This window comes from Mesoplodon densirostris, chromosome 6 (genome assembly GCF_025265405.1).
Source record: "Mesoplodon densirostris isolate mMesDen1 chromosome 6, mMesDen1 primary haplotype, whole genome shotgun sequence".
In the NCBI taxonomy this organism is placed as follows: Eukaryota; Metazoa; Chordata; class Mammalia; order Artiodactyla; family Ziphiidae; genus Mesoplodon; species Mesoplodon densirostris.
In genome coordinates this window covers 113897821-113920062 of record NC_082666.1, presented here as the reverse complement: position 1 = coordinate 113920062, position 22242 = coordinate 113897821, and the positions used below count along the sequence as shown (strand labels likewise).

The 22242-nt window shown below is 47.7% G+C and overlaps 1 protein-coding gene across 2 annotated transcripts in view; it reads left to right on the top strand.

Moving 5' to 3' along the window:
- The first annotated feature begins 2233 nt into the window (after positions 1–2233).
- The window catches only part of SYK (spleen associated tyrosine kinase), a 52452-nt gene continuing 32443 nt past the window's right edge, over positions 2234–22242 (top strand). The window contains exons 1-5 of one of the 2 annotated variants that reach the window (XM_060101271.1): positions 2234–2635; positions 4718–4878; positions 18055–18190; positions 21598–21679; positions 22064–22107. In XM_060101271.1, coding sequence (XP_059957254.1) covers positions 2234–2635; positions 4718–4878; positions 18055–18190; positions 21598–21679; positions 22064–22107 — 825 coding nt within the window. Of the gene's footprint in view, positions 2636–4717; positions 4879–18054; positions 18191–21597; positions 21680–22063; positions 22114–22242 lie in introns of both variants that reach the window. The other variant, XM_060101272.1, reaches the window with a different exon arrangement.

Below are 22242 nucleotides of genomic sequence, written 5' to 3'. Positions count from 1 at the left end.
CAGCAGTGCAGCTGGGAGTGATGCATTAGAAAGGGCAGTGGTAAGAGATACAGAGGGAACGGAACACACACCACAGCCATTTGGAAAACCAGCCTGAGAGAAAGCAAGGACTCTTGAAGGACTCTGGGTTCCTGGCTCAGGGAGGGCCTGGGCTGAGGAAGGCAGGCGGGTAGTACATGGAGATCTCAGCCTCAGATACGGTCAGGGGCCCAGCATCAGCATCACCCAGATTGTTGGCACTGCAGCTCAGCTGGCCCCTGCGCTTAACAGAGTTCAGGTGATGTGTAGGCACGTGTAGGTTGGAAAAGTGCTGGCCCGCAGGGGACAGGAGTTGGAAGTGCAGGTGGGTTCACTGTGCAGACAGATAGGTGAGGCCCTGGAAGACCCACTGCAGGAACAGAGCGGAGCATGATAAAGGAGGCCAGGCCCTCACTCTTTGGGAGATGGGGCGGGGGGGGGGGGGCAGGGGCTGAAACTGTAACACAAATGGCATAGAGGGATTAGCCTGAGAAGAAGAAAGAAGCAGAAGGGAACTACTGCTCCCCAAAGACACATCTACTCACCATCTTTCCAGGGATGTCTTTTGGTTAATAGCAGATGTCTTTGCTTTAAGAGCAAATATGGATGGTACTTTTAAGAGAAAACAGGGGCTTCCCTGGTGGCGCAGGGGCTTCCCTGGTGGCGCAGTGGTTGAGAGTCCGCCAGCCGATGCAGGGGACACGGGTTCGTGCCCCCGTCCAGGAAGATCCCACATGCCGCAGAGCAGCTGGGCCCATGAGCCATGGCTGCTGGGCCTGCGAGTCCGGAGCCTGTGCTCCGCAACGGGAGAAGCCACAACAGTGAGAGGCCCGCGTACCGCAAAAAAAAAAAAGAAAGAAAGAAAACAAAACCTTGATGGAAGATGAATGTTTAGAGACTTTGACAAAGAAAAATTAATGATTGATAGTCAAATATTAAGAGAAGCAAATGAGAAAATTATTTGTACAATCAAATTATAATAAAACCCATGTCTTTTGGGGGACTCACTCAGGAATACTGATTTGGCAGTATTGCCTGGAGAAAATTCTGTTACCTCTACCAGGCAGGCACTATGTTCTACTGTCTTTTGTAAGGTGAGTCCTGTTGAGAAGAGGCTGTTTCACATAATCATGTGTGTGTGTATCTGTGTCTCTGTATGTGTGTGGTATGTGGGTCTGTGTGTGTTTCTTTGGGTGTCTCTGTGTATGTCTGTGTGTGTAACATGAAGGGGTATGTGCTTTGCTCCCTAGATGCACAGATGCAGTCATCTAGATACTTTACCATTGATGACAAGCCCCTTTTGGACTGGCAATATAGATCCTCCTCATCTACAACCACAAATGATCAAACAGTCTTCCTGTCAAATTACATTCACTGCCTTCACACTTCCCCTCTGAAGCGTGTGTCTGTTTAGTGCGAGAAGTATCTGTTTTTGGTGACAGGTGTCCTCATCACATGTGGAACCTGCACTATTTCTTCGATACTGTTCCGGCGGATGGTACAAGGCGGGTGCCAGGAAGTGGTCTGGAGGAGGGTGGGAAGGGGACAGTGTGTCTCTGAGGCCTGGGGCTCTGGGAGGAGGGCACTTTCATGCCTCAGGGCAGCCACTTGCCCGTCCTACCTCCTGGCCGGAGGTTTGACATATATAAACGTGGCCAGTGCTCAACTCTCTGGTGTCCAGCTATAGCGTGTGACACAGTAGACCCTCAATGTCCACGTAGAAGGAGTCCAGTGACGTCTTCACTGCACATAACTCTGACCAGCGTGAGTGTTCTTGACAACTCTCTGCATCTCCAGAGAACAAGGGGCTTGTCTGGGTTCTGCCCCTGTGCCCCACTGACTGTCAGAGAGCTCCTAAGCCCTGTTTTGCAAGGGGACTTCTCTTTCTAGTTTGTCTCTTAGCATTCTCTGTCCCCCCCGCCCCCCCCCCCCACACACAAAAGATTAATTTGACTGCATGGGTCCAATGCTCTGTTTCTTGGTTCAGTATTGAGAGGGTGTGTTTGGAAATGTAATGGTTATGTGGGCAGAAACGACGGGGGCACAGTTGGTTCAGGCTCTCGACCCGAGTCCCAGAGGGAAGAGCTGCCGCCGGGCAGGAGGACTTGCGTCCTTATCTGGAGGGTCAGTGCTCTAACAGCGTCCTGCCGCTCAGCTCCTGACCTCCGCCCCGTCTTTGTTTTGCCAGGTGGACACGTGAGGGGAAGGCGCAGGGATGGGCGACAGCGCTAACCACCTGCCCTTCTTCTTCGGCAACATCACCCGGGAGGAGGCAGAAGACTACCTGGTCCAGGGGGGCATGAGCGACGGGCTCTACCTGCTGCGCCAGAGCCGCAACTACCTGGGCGGCTTCGCCCTGTCGGTGGCACACGACCGGAAGGCGCATCACTACACCATTGAGCGTGAGCTGAACGGGACCTACGCCATCTCGGGCGGCAGGGCCCACGGCAGCCCCGCCGAGCTTTGCCACTACCACTCCCAGGAGCTGGATGGCCTCATCTGCCTCCTCAAGAAGCCCTTCAACCGGCCACCCGGGGTGCAGCCCAAAACCGGCCCCTTTGAGGACCTGAAGGAGAACCTCATCCGGGAGTATGTGAAACAGACATGGAACCTACAGGTGGGCAGCAGCCGGTCCCCTGGCAGCGGTGGCGGGGCACGGTGTCGTGTGCGCGCGGGCCCTGGAATGCCACACGGGCACCCAGTTGCATGAGAGGCATGCAGTGGTGCCTCAGATAAGCAACCTATTCCTTAGTCATCAGCGTGGGCCCCCAAATGCCTCGCTCCAAGAAGACAGCCTTTCCTCTTTTGCGGTCACCCTTGAGAGGGTGGGCCCCTCCTGTGCCAGCCATGTGGGTTTCTCCACCACAGGAAACCACTGTTACCCAACTCGTGCTGGGCCCTTTCAGAGAGGCATCACAGGCATATACTGGTTTTTATTTACCCAACAGGGTCATACTGAACACTGATTGGCACTTGATTTCACCCCTTCATAATATCTCTTGCAGAACTTGCCATGTTGACAGATGCACAGCTACATCAGCCTGTTACTGGCTGCCTGATGGTCCGTTCTGTGCACCATAATTTATTTTACTAGTACCTATTGATGGACACCTTCATGGTTTATAAATAACGCTGCTAGTGACATTCTCCTAATGCTTTACGCAGCATCAGCAGGATAACCCTGAACAGGTTGGATTTGCCACAGTGAAGGATTTGGACATATTGACAGGTTGTCATCCAGAAAGGTCCCAGAGGTTGTGACAACTTACATTCCTGCCACACTCTCAAGAGCACTTGATATCAGGAGCCACCAGGCTGGCTGATGGTCTCCTGCTCAGACCCACGTGTTCAACCATTTCCTTGTGTTTCCTGGATGTATGTTTCCTATATATCCATGTGGATGTATGACAGTACAGGCTTTCTGAGGATTCTATACACCGACTTCTTGACTCCTTTAATATGTTCTGCACTGAATTCAGTCTTGCAAACAGATACTATGTATTCAGTATTTTTCATCAGTATTCATTACATAAGTCTTAGACCATCTTTTTACTCTTTTCTTAAATCAGATTTATTGAGGTGTAATTTACACACCGTGAAATTCATCCTTTTTAGGTATATGGTTCTATGATTTTTTGACAATCACAGGGCATCATGTAGCCCCCCACCCCAGTCAAGACATGCAACAGTTCCATCACCCATCAAGCATCCTCATGTTCACCCCCAACCCCAGCCCCTGGCAACTCCTCATCTGATTTCTGTCCCTATAGTTTTGCCTTGTCCAGAATGCATATAAATGGACTCACACAGCATGTAGCCTTTTCAGAGCAGCTTCTTACACTCCACATAATGCATTCGTGAGTCAGCTGTGTGTCAAGGGTCCATTCTTTATTATGGCCGAGTAGTATTCCACACCCTTTTGCTTTTGCCCTCTGCTCACTTTGAATCGGATGCCTCTCTGGTACGTAACTATTACTGCTTTTGTTTTTCATTCCATCTGTGAAGCATGACAAAATTTTCAAATTCACCTTCCCTTCTGCCTTCCCTCCCCACTTCCATCTCCTCGTGTGGGTTGGTTATGTTTTTATTTTCACTTCTGATTCTTTTTATAACTTGGAATAATCAACTCAGGTTGTTTATTTACTACTGTGAAAGATATCTATTTCTCTCCCACTAAGAACAGTTGAAGAAGCGAATTTACCCAGCTGTCAGCCTTTTTCTCATTTTTGTTTTCCATGTTGTCAAGGTTTATCTCCTCTTTCTGTGATCACATCTCTTGCAGTTACAGGCAGCAACATGTGTAAGTGCTCAGAGTGAAGCCTTGTAGAGGCAGACAGATTGTTATTATGTGATCAGGGTCTAACACAGAACAATCAGTTCTAGGAGGCGACTGATTGGAAGAGGGCAGGAAGACCATTCTCTAGACCTCATGGATTATACCAGATGGTTTCTAAAGCCCAATGTGGCTTTGAAAGTGCCCACCTCTGTATCCTAAAATCTATTTTGTTAGTTATATACTTGAAGGCACTTAAATAATATATCAGATCTATTGGCTTTATTTATTGAATGAACATACAAACACATAAATAAATGTGAGTCCATTTTACCATGTCAGGACTTAGGATAGATTGGAAATGCTTTCTGCGTCTTTCTCGTCACTTTCACTTGCTATGGCTTCACTCTCTTCTCCTCGTGGCAGGGTCAAGCTCTCGAGCAGGCCATTATCAGCCAGAAACCTCAGCTGGAGAAGCTGATCGCCACCACAGCCCATGAAAAAATGCCCTGGTTCCACGGAAAAATCTCTCGGGATGAATCTGAGCAGATCGTCCTGATAGGATCAAAGACAAATGGAAAGTTTTTGTAAGTATTGTGTCTTTTCCCTTCACCCAGTAGCTCCAGGCCTGCTTGGACAGTTAGTGGTAGCTCAGCTTCCCCATCCCTGGAGTCCTGGTGACCCTGGGGTGGGGATCATGTGCTATCATCAAAACACGTGTGTTGGTTGGCTGCACAGGCATCTCAAATTGAAGCCATCTCATGGAATTCAGCATTTGTTTTGCCCAGTATGGCCCCAAAGTGAACACTTTTCTTGGGCACTGAGGGACATCATTGAAGAATATCTATTCAGCCACATATTCTGCTTTTAATGACAAACATGGGATGCGTAACACTCTCTGTGGCTATCCATCCAAGCTAAAGATACAGCACTGTGTTTGCTCACATTTGCCCCAGGATCTCAGACTTTTCTTCTCTTTTTACTTGGGGAGAAGTACCAATAGGATGGATAATAAAGAAAATTTGCTGGGAGTCGCTCATATGAAAGGTTAGTGCAGGAACTTGATCACAAGCAGGTGTGCAGACTCTGGCCTCATAATCTCAGAAATGAGGTGTGTGTCTCAAGGCCTGCTCACTCTTATCCTCAGTGCTCAGTGTACCTCAATCCTGGAGGTGCTGGAGATGCAGGCTGCCTGGGGGCAGGGTCAGTGGTCCAGAGAGGGCAAGGAGCTGTCTCGGATAGGTGTCGACCTCATTCCCCCGAGGTGCTGTGGCAGGTGGGCTTGCCAGCCAAGGCATGCTCACCTGTGTTTGTCACTGCTCAGTGACCCCTGCCCCGGACATGCTGACTGGGTGCCCCAATCTGGGCTCGGACACTTACACAGCAGTGTAGCCCCATGACCAAGGATGTGGAGTCACACCCAGCTGGCATTGTAAACTTTTCCTAGAATTGAAGTGTTTTCTCTGAGTATCCATCTATGTAAAGAATTTTCCTCAGACTTTCCCATAATCCCTATTATTTAAGAAATGATCTTAAACACAATACTCAAAAAGAAAAAAAAAAAAAGATCCTAAAAACAAGTCCAGAGCAGCCCAAGCTGGCACACAGCGTGACTGGGATGATGGCTCAGTGGATGCAGTAATGGCCGCTGGCAGAAATCATGGGACAGAGGGGTATTTTTTCCCCTCAGTGTGGCACCTCTCAGCTCATTTTCCCCTGAGGTTTGAACTTTTACCACCTTCTTAGGAATAATTTCCATCACACCTGTCATGGGACTGCATACGTGGCATCTTGGTACGTTAAGTCAGCCCCAAATTGGGTTATCCAAACAGCAAGGCCTCTGCCTTCTCACCGGTTCAGAAGCCTGCACTCAGACTCTCACCAGGGAACAGCTACGTTCAGGGAGACCGCCTGCTCCCCACTTAGACAAGGGGGTGTTGCAGGGAGCACCCACCCTGGGACAGCCCCACAGCTGTGGGGTCCTTCCAACTGGGTCTTCTCCGGCCCCATCCAGGTTTCCCTAAAGAATGTGTCTCCTGCCTACTTCCCCATCATTTAAACCGACTCGTCCATCTGTGGACCAGCATTTATCAGTGTCCACAGTTGCGTGAGGCACTGGACACCAGCTCCGTCCTGGGCATTGGAGACGGAGGCGTCTGCCTTGTGGAGCCCACATGTCACTGGCAGAAGTAGACACTGAATGATTGAACAAGAGCTGCACAGAGCATCAGAGCATTTAAGGAAGGGACTAGAGCATGCTGTGGTTGGGGGTTCTGTTTTATGCTGGATGACAAGGAAGGGCCTGACTGTGAAGGAGACATTTGTGCAGAGACCTGAAAGCAGCTGGGAGCCATCCTGATGAGGGAGCAGCATGTGCGGGTACCCAGAGGCCAGGAGTGTGCTAGGAGGGCCAGGCCACCACGAGGCCACTGTGGCTGGTGCAGAATGAGAGGGGGAGAACTGGAGGATGGGGGCCAGGTTACTGAAGGCTCTTGGGCATTGGGAGGACTTTGCTTTGGGCAAACCAGTCTGTCCAACTTCGGGAAGGTGTTAGGGAGGATCCAACTGAAGTTCAATGGGACCCGTCTGGCTGCATGTAGAAAAGAGCCAGTGCAGAGGTGCAGAAGTGAGCATGCTCACCGGCCACACTGTGCATGTTTTCTCTCCACTTGAACTATGGTGTGAAATCCATTTGCGGTAGCAGAACCCCTGAGCCAGAAGGGACCTCACTGCTAATGGTCTAAATCCCTTGATTTTCAGACAAGGACTTAGGCACAGAGGAGCTTGCCCAAGGCTTGTCAGGCAAGTAGGAGATGAGAGCTGGAATGTGGTGTCCCTGGCATGTCTGGGCTGAGAGGAAGCAGAAGCAAAAGCCACGTCCAGGGCGTCCACTGTCTCTGGCTCCACCGCTCTCCCCATGTAAGGCGTGGTGCCAGGGCATGTCACTCAGAATGCCCGCTCCCCCCCTTCTTGTCTCCTGTCCACACAGCTCGGCTGGGACTGTTCAGGAGTGGCTTTGTGAAGAGTAGCTGTCAGGGACTTTGTACCGTCCTTGGAGAATAAAGGCTCTTTACAGAGGAGATGGACAGTGTGGCCTATAGACCCTCCCATCTGTGGCATTTCTAGAGGTGGCTTTTCATCACCTGCTATGATGGGCTGAATGTTTGTGTCCCCATAGATTTGTATGTTGAAGCCCCAGCCCCCAGTGTAACAGATTTGGAGGTGGGGCCTTTGAGAGAAGATTAGGTTTAGACGAAGCCATGAAGATGGGGCCCCATGATGGGATTATCTATGAAAAGGAGGAGGCTGGACTCTGCCTACATCAGAGAGGCAAGGCCATGTACGTGAGCGTACAGCCAAATGGCGGCCGTCTACATGCCAGGAAACAGGCTTTCACCAGCATCGTGATCCGAGACTTCCAGCCTCCAGAACTGAGAGAAAGAAACGTCTGTTGTTGAAGCCCCTCAGCCTGTGGTATTCTGACTAAGGCATCTGCCTGTGTCTGGGGTCTGGCTTGGCCAGATGGGAACACCAGACAGGGACCCTCAGCCCAGGTCCTGTGGGTCGGGGCCGGAGCTGTGCCTCATTCGTGACATCAGGGACCGAGGCAGAGTGGACAGGCTGTGTTGGGGATGAGTCCCCTCAGCTCTCTGAGGCCTCACATGACAGCACATTTTGCCATTTTGAGAAATTAGCCACAGCTCAGGCGTGACTACAAAATGGATTTGTCAGGAAAGAGAAACAAAGCTTACTTTCCGAAAATGTTGTACCCTCTCCCCCAAAGGAAGGATCCAGAATTGGTGGGGTCCAAAGCATATATAATTTGGAGACCCTCTTTAAGAAAGAACACAAAATTAGGTACAAAATACAGCATATTTTAGAGTGAGAAAAAAAGTCACAATGATTTGCAATTTTTAAAAAACGAATCAATCCCTTAAACATACAAAATTTAGAAAAAGCAATATTTTTATTTTTACTTAAGTTCCTGACACATGTCTATAGCACCTTTTATTTTCTACATATTTTGACGGCATAGTGTTTGCCTCTTCATTTGACAATAATTTGGTAGTATTTTCTTCATTTTGAAAAAAGAAAACTCAGTCCTTCCTCTAGGTTCACAGCTCATTCTGAGTAACGCACATCCATTTTTAGGATCATTGTCAACTCTGGGAAAAGAAGTTGGAGTGGAAGAAAGAGTGGTCTTCTCTGGCTGTGATTAAATATCTTTTACAAATCATATAAAACTCTAAGGCCATATGGTCCCACTGCTGGGCCCTGCTTGGGCCAAACGAGGCCGTGGGACGGGCTGTGGTCAATGGTTCTCTGACTGTCCAGTTCAGAAATATCTCACCATGTGGTTCGTGCAGGACAGCTCAGAGCTCACATTCACAAGTGCTGCTCCAAGAACACATCCCATCTGCTGAAATGTAATGTGCTAGTCCCTTTGTGTCATCGTGTAAGGGATCTCAGAACGAAAACACTCTAAAATTTCCATGTTCTGCAAACGAAAGACAATGGAATTATCACTTGCTGTGTGTTTAGTACCCAGGAAAACATTTTATTGTTTCTGGCTAAAAGTCCTTGCAAGTCTTACAGAGTCAAGAGTGAGTTCTAGGTGACCTTTAAAATACACAGATGGCAGCTCTCCAAATGGCTGAATTAACATGGCACAGAAAAGATAGTATCTCAGATTTGTCAAAGGAGTCATCAAACCAGTAAGTCGCCAATGCCATTTTCACTGTAGTTCTTATTTTCTGACTTCAGAAGTATGCTGTTCAAAAAAAAAAAAAAAAAGCTGCAAAAATAGCCTTGCATTCCACCAGATGTGTGCCAGGCATTGTGATAGGACTGTGACAAACAACATAGACTTTAGTCCCTGCCTGCACCGTGCTTACAGCCTAGGGGAAGATGTTAAATTCAGAAACACATAACTACAGAGTGTGTGACGTGTGACTACATGTCCCACTCCATCCATCACGGTCGTCCCACCTAATGACACCGTTGGTATCTTTATTTCTGTTCACTTGTTTGTTGTCCGTCAGTCCCACTTGTTCTGCATGCCCAAGTGCAGGGACCGGCCTCCATCTTCACGGGTGGAGCCCCAGTGCTCAGAACAGGTCTCAGTGGTAGGAATCTTTTTCTGGGGAAAGGGACATTTCAGATGTGCTCTGAGCAGTGAGGAGAAGAGAATCAGTAGAGAAAGAAAAGAAAAGGGTCCTGGGCAGGGGGAAGTGTCAGTGCAGAGTCTTAGGGGGTAACACTGCCACCTGAGCGTGGCCTGGCCCAGGAGCAGGGCAGGAGTGACAAGCTGTGTGAAGGAAAGGCAGTCCAACCAGACAGGAAGTCCCTCCTGACCCTAAGGGGTGGACCAGGGAATGGATTGTCCACTCAGGGAGAGTGAAAGGGGGCCGATAACATGATGGGAGGGGGTATAGCAGGGGTCCACAGGGCTGTCTCAGGCCAGATGGGGTCATCCTATTACCACACCAACTGTAATATTTGCCAAATGATCCTTAAACTGGCCGATTCAATTTAGCTGATGTTGGGGTGGTACTAAGGCATTTCTGGACTCCATCGGGAGGGAGGAAGAGCCACAGCAGGATGAGTGCTGGGGCGGCTGTGCCCAGAGCCGCTGGGTGAGGATGGTGGAAGGCAAGAGGTGCTGACTGCAGGCCTTATTTTGGAAATGGTTGGTGAACGCCAGGCCAGCGTTGCCATGGGACTAAGAGGTGGACGGGATTGAAGAAGATCCCAGGAGAGCAGGTGGGGATGAGGAGCTGCCAGGTCGAGTCTCCTGGGCCAAACCAGTGGTGCAGTCAGGTGTGGGAGACTTGTGAGGTCCTGAGGAAGACCCTGACCTCTGGGCTGGGCCCCTGGATTGTGAAGAGAGGGGAATGAGGGTTCTGCAGGGGGAGAGATGGCAGAGAGTCAGGTCTTCGACCAGGAATGTAGTTTGCAGAAGTCAAGAGCGAGTGTTGCCCATGCCATAGCTGAGTAGTGTGGGCAGGGCAGGAAGGTGAGAACAAAGGCCTAGAGGAAGCCCAGGAGAGTTGGAGTCCGAGGGTCTGAGAGGCACATGTGCTGGGGAGTGTACGAGCTGTGGCCTGTGGGCTTTGCGGGTCCTGAGGTCGTAGAGCGTTACATCCCCCTGCAGTTGAGGGTGGTCCTCAGCACCCTGCGCTGGCCTGTGGCTGTTGCATATGATAGGTGGGACTCCTCGACCCGTGCTTTTCTCATGACAGCTCTTTAATATGTTACAGTCATCCCAGGTAGCCTGGGGCCCTGTATGCAGAGAAACAAGACAGTGCAGAGGCCTCTGAGCAGGTACCACGTAGTGGTGCCGTTTATCCTTGCATGCCCTCCACAGTCAGCCGCCTTTCCAGCCCTGCAGAACAGTTGAGTTCCCTGTGTGATGTGCTCTTATGTGCTCTGCCTCTGAAATCCAGGTACCCCAGACCTTCCCTCCCCTGTCCCTTTCAAGGAGAAATAAACACTTTAATCTTTGAGTCATCCCTTCTTCATTGGCCATTTTCTAGATGGTGTATGACATTCTCATTGTTTTCTCCCCTACTCCCTTCTCTTCCCTTCCCTTCCCCACCATATCCTTCTCCATTATAGCCTGATGCCCCTCACACCCTCTCCTCCTTTACACACATGTATGCATCCACACACACACACACACACACACACATTCACTTATTCATGCCTCTAGTGTTCGGGGCCCTGTAGGAGGCCTTCCAGGAGAACCTACGGGTAAGACAATGAGCAACATGCACAGATGGTCCAATGAGGGCATACACCATTCAGTACACAACTGGGTGCTAGAAGATTTGGTGACAGTGGCTTTCTAAGGAAAAGGGTTGTGTCCACCCAGAATCAGGAATGTGCTAAACCATGTGGTCCTTGTCCAGGTTGGACCTGGCTTGGGGACACTGGGTGACATACCGGCCATCTTGAATATGAGAACAATACCTTTCACCAGTGCCCTCCCCCTCCCTCTCCCCCTTCCCCATCAGGTATACTGGGTGGCAGGTGGATGCCTCTCTTTGGAAATCGCTATTAGTAATCTTTTTCAGTGCAAGTACAACTCAGTGTAAGGTAACCAAGATAAACTGTATTCAGAATATGCTACGTTGTTTCAGAGACCTTGAGATAGCTTGTAAGACTATACACTTGTATTCCCCATGAGCAAGGAACAAATGTAAACTGGGAGAAAGGATGAAGAATGAAAACAGTACCTTCAGTGGGGTTCCACAGGATGGGTACAAAGTCCAGAGCAGATGATGTAAGCAGTGATTCTCAACCTTCTGTGTGTGTGCACACCACCTGGATGCTGGTTAAAGCACAGATTGCTGGGTCAAACCACACACCCCCACCCCCCAGTTTTTAACTCACTAGGCCTGAGTTATATCTCAGGAATTTGGATTTCTAATAAGTTCTCAAGTGATGCTGGTCTGAGGACCACATTTGAGCCTGCTCAAGATGCTGGATGCCTACCTAAGCTACGTTAAGAATAGTGATTTGAGATTTTCCAAGTTCACTGGAGGGTCTTTAACCATATGTGCAGTAGGGAATGTTCCTGTATTATTGGACTGGTTGAGACAGAGGTAACCTTGAAACTGCTTCTATTTGTAGAAACTTAAGTTCAGGCAAGCACAGCCACTTAATAGCTCTGTGATTTAGATAGCTTAATTCATCTCTCTGACCTCAGCTTACTGAATGATAAAAAGGGGAAACTACTGTGTTACCTGAGTTGTTACAGAGATGAACAAGGTAATATGTTTAAAGCTAAGCCAGTGGTTGTCCTGTATCTGTGCTTCCTACAACCATGGATTCTTTCATCAGTTCTGGAAAATAGTCATCTATTTTTTTCAAGTATTATCATCCTTCTTTCTTATTATTTCTTCCTTCAGAGGCTCCTATTAAACATGTTTTAGACCTTCTTAATTCATCCTCTATTCTTTCTTAGTTTCTATTTCCTTTTTCTCTTTGCACTGAACTATGTAATGTTCTTGGATTTTTCTTCCAGTTCATTAATTTTCACCTCATCTGTATCTAATCTACTTTAAACTCATCCACTGTTTTTTTTCATCAGTTATATTTTTTAAAAATTTCTAGAAATTCCATTTGTTTTTGTTGTTTCTCAAATACTCCTATATATTTTTGAGAGTATCTTATTGCTTGCTAGTTTTTGTGATTTCATCTTTTGTCTCTTTGAATATTTCATGTATAGTTAGCTTATTTTCTGTATCTGATGATTCCAATACAGAAAGTCCTTAGGTGTATAAATCTCTGTCTCTCCTGCTCTTTTTCCCTCCCTGACCTCTTTCTTACAACTCCTGTTTCCTTATGTTTTGGGTGATCTTTTTGAGCTCGTATTTGATTGATATTCATCTGTGGGACTCCTGAGTGTTCTATGCTGGGAACACTGTTCTCCGGAGTTGAAGAGGTTTCCTTCTTCACCGTCCTTGCTTTAATGGGGGAATCTCAGGTTCAGGTGCCCACCTTGCTGCTGGCCCGGGATGTTCTCCCCCTGTCCACTGCAGCACTGATATTGGTATTTGTCCTTAGGCAAATCTCAGTTTTTTTTTTTTTTTTTTTTTTTTTTTTTTTGCGGTACGTGGGCCTCTCACTGCTGTGGCCTCTCCCATTGTGGAGCACAGGCTCCGGACGTGCAGGCTCAGCGGCCATGGCTCACGGGCCCAGCCGCTCCGTGGCATGTGGGATCTTCCCGGACCGGGGCACGAACCCATGTCCCCTGCATCGACAGGCGGACTCTCAACCACTGCGCCACCAGGGAAGCCCTCACTTTTTTTTTTTTTTTTTTTTTTGCTCTTATTTGCCACTCACTTTTCCCCGCTTAAGTTATAACTCACTTTTTGTTATATATTTAAATTTCAAAAGTGATCTCTGGGTTTAGAAAAAACCTTATTCATAGATGAATGAGACTGTGTGACCTTCATATGCCACAAAAAAGGTGAATTCGGTGAGCGCTCTTAGGTGTTGCCATCATGGATCAAAATGTGCCATTTTATTTGACACGTGTGGTTCTGCAGCCGCAGGTCAGCATAAAGTGTCATGGCCTGTCTGAAGTGAAAAGTTTAAAGGGGGTTGTGGACTAACATCAGTATCACTTCATTGGTCTGATCAAGGTCCCCATGAAGCTGGAGGAGAAGCAGCATGACCTAGTTTCACCTCATAAACTAGAGCAGAGGGAGAGAGAGGGGAATTGATAAAACTTTTTAAAAGGCAGACGTGTGAAAGAATAGCTTGGCATGGCCCCATATTTACACCTGTGTTCCACACTGATCCTGCTTTCATTGCATGTATGGTGTGCTCATGTGCCTAAATGTTGCTATAGTGCAAAGCAAAGGCACCCAGAAGTTTCATTTCCTTTTGTCTTCCGTGGATCATTAGGTCTGATACCTCTCCTGAGTCTGGGGATGCTCTCAGCGTTATACGGGCAAGCATACTACTGGGCATTGCCACTCCCATATACTCTCCTTCCTTACTCCTCATCTGCTGTCTTGAAGCCACGGTTGGGCCCCATGCCACAGTATCTGACCACCCGATACAGCGTCAGCCCTGGAAGTGAGCCCCTCCCTGTCTCTTTGTACAGCCCATCCCGGCCATGGGCACACAGCTTATCCCAGGCGCCCCCTTTCCCCTCCATCCAGCCACACTCTACTCTGCCCATGGGAAAACAAACGCACAGGACAGTGAGAATGCCTGGTGGGCTAGGATGTGCCCCAGCTGTCCTGTTCTGTCTGCAGTAGATGCAATGCACTGTCCCCAGACCTTGCTGGGTGGAGGTCACCTTGAGGGTCCCACCACCTCCCAGTCTTCACTTCCCTGTCAGTCTCTGGGCATCATTACCACATGTTTTCTCTGATCCAGGAGGTCGTAGGAGGGTGGAAAAGGGCTTCAGCCCCCCCAGGCTGTGCCTGGCAGAACAAACACTCTCCCCACCTCAGCTTTGCCAAGTGCTTGGTGTCTGTGAGGTGCAAGCCTTGCTCATCGCAGAGCCTGAGACCATCCACCCGCAGAGGCAAGGTGGCTCTCCTGCCCTCTCACCAAGGACCTCAAAACGGTCTTAAGGCCAGTTAGGACAACTTTGCAGTTCAAAAACGCTGAAGTCCCACACCCTGTCGTAGCAAAACACAAATCTGTCATGAGCCTGCTTCTTCCAAGAGACTCACTGGGAAAAAATACAGTATTCTGGGGCTTCCAGGAATATGCCTGAAGATAGTTGACCTGGAGGGTGGAGGCCAGCAACCCCAAGAAAAGGTGCAAGACTAGTCTTTGCTCTTTCCCCTTTGGGTGTCCATGTGACAAATCTGGCGGGTGTCCCAGGGCAGAGGGGTGCTTTCTGAGGAACAGGAGGGGGCCAGGAGGAGGAGATACTTCAGCTTCCAAACCAGTATTTTCCATATGTTAGATTAAAAATAGCCCAGCCCAGGATCCGCCTGCAGCCAGCAGACACCTCACAGTTACTGGCCGTTAGTGTCACCAAGCCTCTGGGCTTTGCCACCTACAGATGTTGGGCCTGTGGGTTTCCCTTCTCTGCCCTCGTTTCCTGCCAGCTGCCTCGGGGGCTGCTCGGGCTGCGTGTCCACAGCCTGTCCCTGTGCCTCCCAGTCCTTAGATTGTGCTCACCAGGTAGCTGTCACCGCTGGCATCCCGGGAGCTGAAACAGGTTGCCTGGCTGGAGCTCTGGGAGAGAAACTCCTCTGGGACCTGTTCTCAGGGGGAGCCCCAAGGAAGCGTGTGCCTTTGCAGAAGTCACTGCCCAAAAGCAAGAGATGCTCAATTTCTGCCTACAGTCAGCTCTCTTTTAATGCTGTTTTTCTTATGAAATACTAAACACACAGAAGAGTGAGTCACTCTGTAAGTGCAGCTTAATGGATAATTCTAAAGCAAACACCACTGGAGTCAAGAACTAAAACACAAGCAGCATCGCAGAAAGCCGCTCACTCACACCCACCCGTTACAGGACACCACTTCCTGCACCCTTGTGTCCAGCATGCCCTGGCTGTTTTCTTCTTTTTTCTTTCTCGTCACCACCTAGGACCTAGGTGTACATCAAAACTGTTTGCATTTGCCTGTCTGGCAACTTCATGCATGTGGAAGCACAGTATATGTTTTATACTTGTGAGAGTCATCTGTGCTTTGTATCACTGCCATTTGTTTGTTTTATTCTATGACATTCTGTGGTATGAATACCCCACAACCTACTTACTCTGCACTTAGGCTGCTTACGGTTTTTTTTTTGTTTTGTTTTTTTACAAAATTTTGGCAAAGTATGCTATTTTGTTTTACATCTTTATTGGAGTATAGTTGCTTTACAATGGTGTGTTAGTTTCTGCTTTATAACAAAGTGAATCAGTTATACATATACATATGTCCCCATATCTCTTCCCTCTTGCGTCTCCCTCCCTCCCACCCTTACGGTTTTTGATAATCGCAGATAAAGCTGTTATAAGCATCCCCACATACTTTATAGGTGCAGAATGCACACATTTTGTATATCTTGGAGTGTTTTGCTGACTCGGAGGGGAGAAATAGGTTCAATTTCAGTAGAGAATTCCAAACTGTTTACCAAAATGATTGAACTGATTCATGCTCCCACAGGCAGTATACGAGGGTCCCTATTGCCCTCATTCTCAGAAATATTTAGCATTTTTGGTCTTTTTAATTTTTGCCAGTCTGAAGGGCGTGTAATGGTATTTCCACTGTGGTCTTAATTTGCATTTCCCAATTTCTGATGAGGTGATTGAACCATCTCTCCAGACATTCTGTGATCCTCCATCTCAGTTTTAACCACAAAAGGTCAATCAGGGCATAAGGCAAGGTGGAATGGTTGGACATTGGACATGGATCTGGAAAACCAGAGTTCAGATCCAGTTCATTGATTCCAGGGCCCTGAGGTCCAAGATGCAAAGGACTTTAAATCAAAGAGAGTGGTATTTTGGAATGGCCTATGAGCATCAGTATCCCAAGGTCACCATTTATATGCACATATGTAAATTGATATTGCTTCATATTAAGAATTTGTATAGTTCTTTGTACCTCCAAACTATCCTATTTGTTTGCCACGGATGCTTATAAAATTAACAAAGCAGGTGTGAGTAGCCCCACATTATAAAATAGCTTCCCTACAAGATAGACTCAGTTATCCCTCATATAAAAATATGTTTTTCCTTTTCTGTGTGGTGGTTTTTCAGTTTGACAGCAACCAACTGGCCTTCATGGGCCATGTAACCGTGAAAGGGAGCTTACACTTTGGGGTGCCGGTGACCTGGTTGGGTTGGGAGGAAGGGATGTTTTCACAGAGCAGAAGGTTTCAGAAGCGGCCCCTACCGAGGCCGAGGCGGGTCTGGGCCTTTCCCGCCACCCACACCAGCTGCCCTGAGCACTGGTGCATGGAGGGAACCAGTTCGTCATGCACAGCCAGGCACGACTTAAACTTATTTTTAAAACAAGGTTCCAACGACACAGCTCATATCTCAAGTCCTGGGTTAGCTTTTTGAGGTGAACCTACAAGGCCAAGGGTGACCACGTCAGCTTCCAAAGTGCGTCTTGTGGATGTGGCCTCGTACAACCCAAAGGAGGCATCAGAAATTTCCCCTCAACATGGAAATCCGACGGCAGCTTGGCATATTTGTACTCTTCCCAAAATACAGTGCATTGGGCACATTACTTAACATTTGGGGACCTCAGTTTCCTCATTTTAGAAAATGCCAAGTCCAGAGAGGCTTTCTGGGACCTCTGGGACCTCAGTGACTCACCCTCTCGCAGATCTTGTGATCCCAAGGGCTTGAGTTGCTGGGAGGGGAAGATGGGCTGAGGATGGCGATGACTAAGGAATTCAGCTGGGGAGAGGCTTCACCTCCATTCTGTGCCTTTGCAGCCCCACCTAGCCTGCGCCCTCCCCAAGTCCCACAGGCCCTCCCCGTGGGCGGCAGGTCCCCCTGCATCACAGCGGGTGCCTCTCTGCTCGGTATCAGACTCACAAGTCTCATTTCCTGGATAAGGGAAGGGGGTGGGGTCCAGGAGCACCCACTGGGACCAGGAGGCAGAGCCTGGGCGCCCAGCACAGCCAGCGCAGACCTGGCTCTGCTTGCTGCTCCCCACCCCACGCTGGAGGACATTTTCTTCTGGCAACGTCATCTGACCGCATCACGTGGAACATTTTAAATCCCGGTCCTGGTCCCGCCCTCTCCTCCCTGCAAAGGGGAGAGCGAGCTTGAAGGAGTGAAGAGAGCTTTCAGCCCCCTCCATCTGGGGTCCAGAAGGTTCCTAGTTAAAATGCCCACCAAACACCACCCCCCTCCACGCCCACCCTTGGCTAGACAGGGGAGCTGCACTCCCTGGAATCTGATCCAAATGCAGACCTCACTGAAGAGAGGAGGTGAGTGAAGAGGACTCCCCAGCTGCGGAATGCTGAGGGTCCCACTTACTGGTACCCTGAGCAGTGTTGCTGCTCCAGGCAAACAGAGGACTTGCCCCCAGAGCCCAGGCTTCTCCTGATGCCCACCCAACGTTCCCCAGCCTGCTGGGCTTGGCTGTGGCCTGTCCCCGACCATAGCATTTCCTTGTCTGGAGCTTGCGGTGTCACTGAGCTGTGGGCTGGGCCTCCCTGGGTACAAAGTCCTTGACTCCTTGTTCCCAAGGTTGGGATGCTGTTGCAGGCTGCCTCCCCAGGGTGCTTCTCCCTTCCAGGTGATAGGAGTGATAGTGATGCGCTATCTCCTCTCTTCCAGGATCAGGTCCAGGGACAACGGGTCTTACGCCCTGTGCCTGCTGCACGAGGGGAAGGTGCTGCACTACCGCATTGATAAGGACAAAACGGGGAAGCTCTCCATCCCTGGTGGGAAGAATTTTGACACACTCTGGCAGGTATACATCATCCTTAGAAAAGAGAGGAACCGGGACCTGGACCTTGTTAGAATATGCCACCTGGGTCCTTGCCCAATCAGAGTCTGCTTTTCAGCCTTCAGGTTCCTGGATGACTGGTCTAGGGTCATCATGTCAGGTGATAGAGGCTCCCATAGCTTATCCAGGGCCCCTCAGCTCTTGGCACTAGGAAGTGGTACCCGCTCAAGACTGTGCTTAGTTTAACCAGAGACCCTGGCTTGGGGCACTAGAGGCATTTCTTTCTAAGACGTTCTGTCTGGAACCCAGAACAGCCTATCAGACAAATACACACAATAGAAAGGTTTGGATGGCTGGGAAGGGAGGCCTAGAAGTGGCTAATCAGACTGTTCTTTGAGTTGTGAGAGGCCAAATTTAATATAAAATGCCAGGTGCCATTCTCACTGCAAAGTGAATCTTGCTGCAAAATTAGGGCAACCTAGCAGTTGAACCTGCGCTTCAGGCCACCACTTGTATAGGATTGTTCAGCCCTGGTCAAAAAAGGGGTTCTTCTTGACCTACCTGATAGTAAACCAGAAAACAGAGCGTACTTTGGGAGTTTCTTAGGCACTAATGAGCCCTAATCTGGTGTTCATCCCTGCTTTCCATTGGGCATGAATGACTTGGCTTCATTCTAAATCACAGCTCCATGAGGAAATGGCAAAGCATCCTATAAACTGTAGTGGGTCCAGAGACAGAGAAAACCAAGGGACTCTGCCATCCCAAGAGCGACAGCTACGTTGAGCTTTTGTAGGTGCAGGACGTCATCAGGGATGGGTTCAAATGTCCACACCAGGCCCCGCCAGGAACCTCATGTGTGGTTACAGCAGGAAAGGACCTGACTCAAAATCTTGCCTTTTTAAAAACTGTGATCAGGGATGCCCATTACCTTCAAAGCACTTAGAGTAACCACCACACAGTGTATTTTGGTTCCTAACGCTGTAGTTGGGGACAAAATCTTCTTCTTGTTTTTTTTTTTTTTTTTTTTTTTTTTTGCTGTACACGGGCCTCTCACTGTTGTGGCCTCTCCCGTTGCAGAGCACAGGCTCCGAACGCACAGGCTCAGCGGCCATGGCTCACAGGCCTAGCCGCTCCTTAGCATGTGGGATCTGCCCGGACCGGGGTATGAACCCATGTCCCCTGCATTGGTAGGTGGACTCTTAACCACTGCGCCACCAGGGAAGCCCTAATCTTCTTCTTTGAATGCTGGGTATTTTAATATTTATTCATATTAGTCATAATGCTGACATTGTCTTTTGGTTTGTAGATCATTAACATGTAGCTTATTATCAACCACAGACTTTGTTTTAATGGCATCGCTTTGAAAGAGTATTTAACCTATTAGGTACTAATGCCCAGTGCAAATCAGAGAGATGAGTAGGGAATGTTGCCTTCTGGTATTAATTTCCCATCAGAATCTCTCACTTCCTACAAGAATTGTTGATGGTGTGCAGTTAAAGGCACTGGAGTCCATCTGTCAGCCCAGTGCTTGAAGGTCCTGGGCTCCATCACTGGTACACAGCCATTACACTTCTCCTGAATGACCATTTTCTCTGTTTGAGCCCACTCACAGTTTCCAAGTCTGCATGCTGACTATAATGTTAAACATCTTTAATTGTTGGAAAGTTCCTTCCCAAGACTCTTTCCCATATTTACTCTTTCCCATTTACTGATTCCTCCAGCATCTCACAGTATTTAGCCTTAATTAAATCTTTCCCCTTGTATATATGTTTAAGAAACAGCATAAAAATGCCAGTAGTACCTTCCATTTTTACAAGTGTGATTTCATTGGTTTTTCTTGACACCAACGTAAGGTACCTCTTTGCCCTTCCCCCACCCAGGAGTCTGAGAGTTGGTAACTGCTACACTACTCTAGTATTCCTTTCTTTAGAGCTAGAGTCAACACATCCGTGGACCAGATCTGCCTCTGGTCTGCTTTTGTGTAGTACTTGAAGACAATGTTTTTTATACATTAAAGGGTGGTTTTAAAAAATAAAGAAAGAAAGAACTGTGTGACAGAGATGCCATGTGGAGTGAAAAAGCCTAAAATATCACTATCTGGCCCTTTACAGAAAAAGTTTGCAGACCCCTGCCCAAGAGGGAAATCCTTACATGTATGCCCACCTCCCAGACACCCTCGTGGCATAGATTACCTGAAAACATAAGCTTGTAAAGAGATATTTGAATGACATTGGAGAAATGTGTGATATTTCAGCTGTTGTAGGGACCTCAATACTATTAGTCTTAGAACACACTATTGCATTTAACAGAATAGAGAGAACTTTGATGTCCATCTCAGTAGCATGTTACGGCTGGTCAGATTGAAACATTTATTAAGAAGATGGATCTCATGTTGTGTTCTTTCCACAATAAAATAAAATTTAAAAAACAGAATGCTCCCTGGAAGGATAAAATATATTCATTCGACAAACATTCACCTAAATAGGTAAGTTTTGAGAGGAAAGAAGATTCAGAAGCCACAAGTCCTTAACTGGAAAAGGCACCAATAAACAGATAAGGAAGAAATGTCAGATAGGAAGATTTTAGCTTGTCTGAAGAGGAAATATCTGTATGAGAAAAGTAAATGTGAAAACTAAGACTGTCTTCCTATTGCATAATTTTGATTAGATATAAATAAATCTATGTGCCACTCATTTATTTTTTAATGTAGCAATCAGGCATCATGATTCATAGTTTTCTGGGAGCCATTAGCCAAGGCTGTCCATATCCTGTCAACATAAGGCCATTTGCCAAAGGGTCAGCTTTCCCCATGTCCCAGCTCTTACATCACCTGTGCTGTGATGTCTTCTCTCTGAAACTTTTGGGCTGAATTGTTTGATCCTTCCAAAGCCTTTGCCCACAGCACTATTACACCATTAATCACTTTACATTGTTCATTTATATCTCTCTCCACCAAGAAAGTACCTCAACTGTAGGATGATTCACCATAGTTTACCCTTTGTCCTATCTCAGGACCTAGCACACAGCAGAATGTTTGTTTAATGACTGAATAAATGAATGAACATTAGCGTGCTGAATTCATTGTTATAATATCACACAGATATGGGAGAATATAAACAAATAAATGCAACTTGCTACCCCCCCCCCAAAAAAAAGAAGAAGAAGAAGAAGAAGAAAGAGAGAAAGAGGGTAAGCCAAGAGCAGAGTCCAAAAGGGAAGGTGGCATGTGAACTTCTGTCCAGAAGTCTGAGGGTGGCAGGAGAGAGGCATGGGAAGGGATCAGGAATACCACCAAGGAAGCACCTTCTGTTGTTAAGCGCTGTCCTTGAATCACTTTTAAAGTCCAAAGGGGAGTCAGCTGCTCCAGGTCAGGATTTCTCCATTGCCTGCCTCCATTATTTATTATACTTTCTTACTTTCTTCTTTTTCAGCTTGTCGAGCATTATTCTTATAAGTCAGATGGTTTGTTAAGAGTTCTTACAGTTCCATGTCAAAAATTTGACGGGCAAGTGGGTGAGTAGCCAAGACATTGGAGTCTCACTCTTTCAGATGTTGATAATAATCAGCCTCGTTTTAGATCTGGTCTGTTGCAAATTCAAACAAGATGGGGTGAGGCTTTTGTTTTTACTGATTGATTAAAATGATGTCAGATTGCTCCAGTTTTATAGATATCATTCATCAAAAAATAGCTGATAACTTTAACTTTAAAAAACAAACTCATTTTAATTGCTTATGTGAGAAAGCTGAAAGAGGGTATCAAGAAATGTATGCAGAAAATGTATCTACTCCTCAAGCAGTAATATTTTACAGTCACATTGATTGATCTGCAGTGGGGGAGGGGATAAATAGTTGGTTTTCACTAACATAGCAGTAACTGTCCATGTTCTTTCTAACCAGGAAATATTAATTTCCGTCCACAACTTCCAAGTTCCCATCCTGTGGTAAGTGTTACTTAGCCATGCTGTTAAAAGTGAAACAGTTGTATATTAGCATGATGAAAAGCATGTTTAGATAACAGGAGTCATGGTAATTGTTTTCATCACACTTGATAAACTGAGATTGCGGGTGTCAGCTAG